The 7331-nt window shown below is 55.9% G+C and overlaps 1 protein-coding gene across 4 annotated transcripts in view; it reads left to right on the top strand.

The window, feature by feature from the left end:
* Positions 1-7331, top strand: part of HAUS7 (HAUS augmin like complex subunit 7) — a 43950-nt gene that overhangs the window by 20375 nt on the left and 16244 nt on the right. For all 4 annotated transcript variants that reach the window (XM_046673275.1, XM_046673276.1, XM_046673273.1 and 1 more), the window contains 2 exons: positions 4155-4222; positions 6411-6472. In XM_046673275.1, the coding sequence (XP_046529231.1) occupies positions 4155-4222; positions 6411-6472 (130 nt within the window). The remainder of the gene's footprint in view (positions 1-4154; positions 4223-6410; positions 6473-7331) is intronic.

Genomic DNA, 7331 nt, shown 5'->3' on the forward strand with positions numbered 1-7331 from the left:
CCCCCCCCCCCCCCCCCCCCCCCCCCGCAGTGCTTCAGCCTGTCTGTTTGCTACCTTGCAGAAGTGCTGAGCTTGGCTTCAGAGCATTTTTCTTGCTTTAACTCCTAGTTTCAGAGCTGGCAGGGACCTGAGAAGTGATCGACTGCAGTCCTTTCATCTTCAGACTGGGAAGCCGAGGGTCAGGCTACAGGCATTAACTGTCTCGGGCCTTCCCACTAAGGAGTGAGTGAAAAGCAGGCCTAAGACCCCGGTTCCCAGTCCTTCAAGTCAAGGTGCGGCATGGTGTGTGTGCTTGGACAGTGCAAGGGAAGCAATGCCTGCCCAGATGGCAAGGGGAAAGATCCAGAAAGTCCTGCAGAATGTCTGCTCCTTAGGAGCAGCAGCCCCTGAGCTGAATGTCTGTCTTAAGGCTCCAGTGGGGAAGGCTTGCCCATGCCTTCTGTGGAGCACAGATCCCGTGCTATTGGGAGAGACCCCTCAGGGCCCTCCCTGGAGAGGCCGTGCTCAGTCAGTATGGCAGTCTCTCATGAGGCCAGGCCTGGACCTGCCCCTCTTCAGCCTGACCTGTCTGCCCTTGCAGCTGAGGAAGATGCCTGGGCAGGAGCCTGGTGGTGGAGCAGCACCCAACTGGTGCACTTGCCAGGCCATGGGACCTCAGCAGACCTGGCCCTGGGCTGGGTGTCCTAGGCACTGCCGGGAGGAAGGAGGAGGTGTTTTCATGTTTGAACCTCTGCGTTTCCAGCAGCCCCTCCTGCTGCCTTCCAGGCCCTTCCCCAGGCCTCACCCCAGGCCTCGACACACCAGTGCTCTCATAAGCTTTGTTCTTGCTGATGTTGTTCTCCCTCCTGGAAATACCCTTCAGGTCTCTGCGTGTCACACATACTCCTATACAGCCTTCAAAGGCTCAGCTCACATGTCCCATCTCCTTTTAAAAAGTCTCCAGTTCCCAGGACAAGATGTATTCCTCCTTCCCCTGAACACCCATAACCTTTTGAGCGCACCTCTGCCAGAGCCCTCAGCCCGTTGGTTCTCTCTTGACCTGCTGTCCTCTCGGGCTCTCCAAAGCACTGGGAGCTGCAGAAGGGTGGGCCTTCCCCACCGGCCCCAGCCCACAGTATGATGTTGTGCATACCCGAGACATGCTCCAGGCTATGGGCAGACAGGCAGGTACATGGACACACGCGCACCCGTGTGCCACTCCAGGCACCTCAGACACGGATGGGTGTCCTCAAGGTACTGGACCTTAAGTGGCTGTAAAAGGTGCAGACACAAATCCCAGTGTTGGACACACCTCTGCAGGCTCAGTGCTGTGGACGATGGCAGGGAGGAGGTGGCATTTGATCTTGGAGGGCACAGGGAATGGTAGGTGCTCGTGTCGACAGGAGCGGGGAGTTGAGGTGTGGGAGAGAGAGCTGGGCAGCGGTGGCATGGCTGGCAGCTGCCAGCAGGCCATGTGGAGCCTTGCGAGCCATGTGAAGGCCTTGGGGCTTTGCGCTCTGGGCAGGATCAGCATGGGACCGGGGAAGCGACATACCGATATTGGCATTTTGGCAAGGTGATTCAGGGGTTTTGTGGCAGATGGATTTGGCTGGAGATGGGGAGACCAACATGGAGGGTGTTTCATCAGCCCTGGGAAATGATGGCAGATGGCTCCCGTGACAGCTACTGCGAGCCTTGGAGGGACCAGCATCTAGTCCAGGAAGCTGCGAGGAGAGACAGTAGTGGGTGTGGCCTAGGCTGGTAGGTGGTCTTGAGCATGCTTCCAGCAGGAGAGGGTCTCGAGGGAAGGAGCCCAGAAGCTGGGGACTGGGTTGCTCTGCTGGCCAGAGAGAGCTGGGGGGGATCTGTCTGTGGCTGCGCTCCTCAAATGCTTTTAGTACTTCTTTCAGATATAGGAAACCAAATCCTTTTAAGCAGCAGCCAGGGAACGCACGCTTGCTTTTTATGATCCAAGCTGGCAAAAGTGCCGTAGGCCTTTCAAGGGCCTGAGAAGAGGATTGGGCAGCATTCAGCTTCCCCCGAATTTCATGCTGGCTTTCTCTGCACATGGCTTTACCATTTCAGGCCTCCGTTTAGGGCCACCTTGTTCACCCCTCTCCGGGAGGAACCCAGAAGCTGCCCCCAGTGTTGGCCCTCAGCGGGGTTGGGGCTGAGCCACAGGGTCCCCTGGGTGGCTGAGTTCCAGGCATGTGGTCTGCTTGGCCTCCCAAAGGGCTGTAATTGCTTTCAAGGCTCTGAGCGCCATTGGTTTCTGCCCTGCTCCCTGCTGCTTCAGGAAAATCAACTTTATTGAAAGCCCTTTCTGAGTGAGGTCACTTCAGCTTGTGTGGATTTGTTCTTTAGTGTTTTGAAGTGGTTTGCTGTGGTCCAGCCTGTGCCTGCTGGATCGCTGAGTGCTCTCTGCTCCTTGGCGCCTTGTGAGAGAGAGAATGTTGCCCAGCAACTGGGCCCAGGGGCCAGCCTCCTAACATTTCACCCGGTGGGGGCTCCTTCTCCTCCTTCCCTTTGTGCCCTGGCCCTCTTTGGCCGAGTGAGTGGTTGCTGTAATGAGTCACGAAGACAGGTGGTGCAGCTGAGGCTGCTGGGTCCAGCCGCTCTCTGCTGCAGTCCTACAGTGTGGGGCCCCAGGCCTCAGGTCCGCGGTGGCCCTGCTAGCTCCCAGGGCCCCAGTATGGTCATGGAAGGTGTGACCTGGGACGCAGGTCTTGGAGGCATGGCCCCGGGGAAGGAGCAGTGAGACCTCTGACTGCCACGGTGCCCTTTCCCACCACGCTGAGTCAGGACATCCCTAGGGCTGGGGCCCTGGCCCCCACACTGCGCTGGCAGAGTGGAGTCCGGCCCTAGCTGTCCAGTGGAAAGAGCCTCTTTATCTTCACATGGATAGGGCCTGCCATGGCAGCTAGCTCCTGGGGCTCCCTGGCAAGCAAGCGTTGGTCTCAGCAACTGGAATGACATTCCCATGGCCTCTGTGCTGTGCCGGGCCCGGAGCTCAGGGCTGGGACTGCAGCGCTCAGACCGTGCCCGCTCTTGGAGGAGACCCAGCGGGAGGCCTGAGCCGTGTGGTACTTGTGACGCGTGCCAGAGTTTTGGGGCCCTTACTTTTGGCTGCGGTCTGTGTCTGGAAACAGTTCTGCCTGTCAGCTCAGTGTCTTAAGGTGAGATGCTTTCGAGTGGCCACTGTCCTGTTTATCTGTGTGGTGTCATCAAAGCCAGGGCTCCACCAGGCCAAGGGGGGCAGCTGGGATTACCGTCTCCCCACCTGGGAGGCTGGGGCTGTGACCCCAGAGCCCATCACACTAGGAGCCCTCAAATGGCTGAAAGCTGTGAGCTGGAGCAGCAGTATCTCCTGCTGATTTATGCTTTTTCTCAGCTCTGTTGAAAGAGCTAAGCGTGGGCATTTACTAATGGCAGATTATTCCGTGGCAAGAGGCCGTGGTCACTCGTTCATTTATGCTCCCTGGCCCCCTTCTCCGTACTGGCTGCTGCTTGGGCCCACCCCAGAAATACAGGCCGTAAAGCCAGCTCCTGGCCTCGGTGAGCCCACAGTCTGAGAGGGAAGAGCCTAGCGGCAGGACAGTGCCTAGGCCCCTCTGTGATGGAGGAATGCCGAGGTGGCTGCCTTCTGGAGCCAGTGCTGTCAGCTGTGGGCTTCGCAGGATGAGCCGGAGCGGACTCGGTGTGCTGTGGCCAGGTGAGAAGAAAGCTCTCTGTGACGAGAAGAGAGGGGACTCAGGGGGGGCCTGCAAGGCTGCCAGAGCAGGAAGGGCCTCACTGGATATCCTGCAAAGAAACCTGCCCCGTGATTTAGAGAAAAGCCAGCCCCTTGGTTCCTTCTGAGAAAGAGCTTGGAGATCTGAGGAATTCAGTTTTTCCCTCTTGGGCAGTCATTTCATTTTTTTTATTGTGAGAATTTTAATTTCAATATTCAAAGTCACATTTCTTAGGTAAACTTTCAGCAATATTTTGGTTTTTGTTTCTTGATAAGTTATGGTTTTGAAATTCATATCACATAAAATTATCTGTTGTAAAGTGACATTTCAGCGGCGTTTAGCACATGCACAAGTCATCCAATTTTTAGATTGTGTGTAGGGAGGGGTCATGAGGGAGCCTCTGTGGCCCGCTCAAGCCTCTCTGGTTTTGCTCTTTCCCTGCAGGGCCTGTCCCTCCTGGCAGGACAAGTTGAGCTCGCTGAAGGCGACCCCGGCTGAGGTGAAGATCCAAGGTGGGTCTGTGTTACGGGAGTTTGGAGCTGGGTGCTGGATTCTGGGCAGTTCTGAGCTTGTGCACAGCCTCCTTAGCGGTTGTGAATTTCCCATTGGACTGGTGTTTTCTTCTGGATGGTGCACACGCCGTGGATACTGTGAGCCCTTCTTGATGCGTGGGAGAGCTCCTCTCGTAGGGGCATGTGAGCAAGGCCGAGGGTGTGTCTCCCTGCCAGCCCGCCCACCAAAGTGCTCTGGGCAGAGATGGCCTTCTTGCCAGTGTCTCCGGTGGTCTGTCCTCTTCTCACTGGGGCTACAGGTGGCTTTCCTGAGAGCATGCTGGGCAGCTCTGCATCAGGGCTGTCTTATAGGCACTTCTTTCCTATCTTTGCTTGGGAAAAACTGCTCTTAACCCAGTAGTGAACATTAGGTGAGGGGAGCAAATTGCAGTCCTCAAGTTGGTGGCTAACTCTTCCCCTTCACAACGGTATCTCTAAAAGTCAGATTTCCCATGGGCCTGCGTTTGGCCCACCCACTAAAGGGTGGGAGAACTGGATCCTGGGGTCCTGCTCCATGCCCAGCTGGCACTGCCAATTCACTTATTTGGGGACACTTGTCCCCGAGGCTGAAGTGGGCCAGAAGAACAGGTCGTCATGTCTTGGAGTCTGCAGGGCTGGTCTGCGGGCAGGCCCAGGCTGCCCAGAAATGCTGCCCTTCTCCCCAGCGCCATTATGTCCAACACTTTCCTGCTGATGGGCCCACGTCAAGGCCGAGCGAGCCTGACCGTCAGACCACACCTGAGTCCTCCAGTACACACATGCACAGCTGCTAGCCCTGGCCCTTAGCCCAGTCACAGCCTTGACCTTGCCAGTCACAGCCTCAGTTTCCTCTTCTGTAACGTGTGGGTGATAACCTCACCCTTGCTCGTGGGAGTGCACGGAGTGTCAGAGCAGGTGGTAGACATGAATGCTTGTTAAAGAGTGTAAGTGGTAGAACCCGGGATGAGTAAGGGGTGAGCATGCCTGAATTCATGTGACAAGTGTCTGTGGAGTGCCCGTGGTGCCCCCCGTCCTGGCTCAGGGCTGGTGCTGCTGCTCTCATAGAGCTTCTGTGCGCTGGGAGAGACGGGATAAATGAAGAAGGCAGCACCATCCAGAAAGCCAGGGGAGGGCAGAGGGGTGCCTGGGTGGGCCGGGGGAAGGGTGGTACTGTTGACACCAGACAGCTGAGGAAGGCCACAGGGTTAAACAGACTTGCAGGAAGGGAGGGAGCGAGCCTGGCAGATAGCAGGAAGAAGAGTGTCCGGGGTGGGAAAGTAGCGAGCGCGAAGGTTCTGAGGTAGGCAGCTCTGAGGGACAGCAAGGAGGCCAGGGAGAAGAGTGATGGAGCACTGAGCCTTCGATGTGGGCTAAGTGAGAGAGGGCTCAGGGAGGACAGAAGGATTTGGGGTGAAGGGCTGTGGGCAGAGCAGGTGTGCTTGGGGCTATAACTGCATTTGTACAGCATTTCTAGGATTATAGATTCTTTCACGTGAACGCTCTGCTTGCTTCCTGCTCCAGCCCTTCCAAATTAGATGCCAGAATTATGCCTGTGAGGGGTAGGGTGTTGCCGCAGGGCTAGGTGAGGGGTGCAGAGCCGGCATTGACCCCAGGCTTTCTGGTTTCAAGCCCTGCCCTTTCTCTGTATACCAGATGGTTACTCAGGAAGCGCCCAGGGCACCTTGGAAGATGTGGCTGGGCAATTCCTGCACCCTGAAAGGACTGAGTTTCCCAATCTGTAAAATGGAGCTGAGGCCCACCTCCTAGTGTTGCCAGCAACCTCTGGAAGGGCAGCCCACAGCATGTTTGGGAGGTTCTCTCACCTCTGCTGGTTCCTCAGGTAGTTGGCTGGTTTCTCTAGAAGCCAGAGTTCTCTATGGAAGAGCATGGGATGCAACCCCTTATTTTCAGGCGAGGAAACTGACGCCCAGAGGGGGGCACTGACCCGCTGCAGGTCACTCAGCAAGAGGCAGTCCTGACACCTGGATGTGTCGTCCACCTGCCTGCTTGTCTACCAGAGTCTTCCGGGCCTGACCCTGCCTCGTGGGCGCTGGGCCTGCCTACACTGGAGTAGGAGCACCCTCCCCAGGGAAGTGCTTGGCACCCTGCGTGTTTGTGTACCCTCTGGGTGCACAGTGTCTGCAGTAACAGGATCCTTGTGTTCTGACAGAGATGGTGAAATTAGGCCATGAGCTGATGTTATGTGGGCCGGATGACCAGGAGCTCCTGAAGGTAAGAGAGGGCCGTCTCTGTCCCCACGGGCCTGGGGCCTTGGTGAGGCTGAGGTGGGGATGGGAGGGGTTTCTTGCCTGAGGCCTGGGAGCCAGCATCTCCAGCCCCTGCTCTTTAGCCCCCTGTGGCAGGAACCCATAGGATTCCCTTGGGTAGACTCCAGCCATCCCTAGGGCTGAGGTGGGAGGGTGGCTGAGGAGGCCAAGGAACATCCCTGGCTTATGATGACCAAAGGGACAAGAGAGTGCATCCTGTCCTTGGTCGATGACTTCATACACACTGGCACTGTAGTAAGTACTTTACATGCCAGTAACTGTCACACCCACCCTTGGCGGTAGGTACTTGTCTTAGCCCCATTTCACAGTGGAGGTCACCCAGTGACAGAATCTGGGCTCAACCCCAGGCCCTGGCTTCCGAGCCCACACCCTTTCCCCCAGTTGCTCCCTGCCACCAGTTTCTGTACAGAGGTGGCCCGAATTTACCTCCGCATCAAAGAAACTCTAAATTTTTTTTTAAATTTTGAAATAAATGTTTCCACATTTTGACTATTATAAATAACATTGCTATGAATGTTCCCATATGTGTTTTTGACTGAAGATGTGTTTTCGCTTCTCTTGGGTATATAGCTAGGAGTGGAGTTGATGGGGCATGTAATAACTCTACATTTAACTTTTTGAGGAACCACCAAACTGTTTTCCAAAGTGGCTGCACCATTTTATGTTCCCACCAGCAACGTTGAGGGGTCCAATGTCTCCACTTCCTCACCAACCATTGTTATTGTCCATCTTTTTGATTCCAGCCATCCTGGTGGGTGTGAAGGGCTATCTCACTGTGGTTTTTTTTTTTTTTTTTTTTAAAG

The sequence above is a fragment of the Equus quagga genome, chromosome 10 (assembly GCF_021613505.1).
Source record: "Equus quagga isolate Etosha38 chromosome 10, UCLA_HA_Equagga_1.0, whole genome shotgun sequence".
NCBI classification, from domain to species: domain Eukaryota; kingdom Metazoa; phylum Chordata; class Mammalia; order Perissodactyla; family Equidae; genus Equus; species Equus quagga.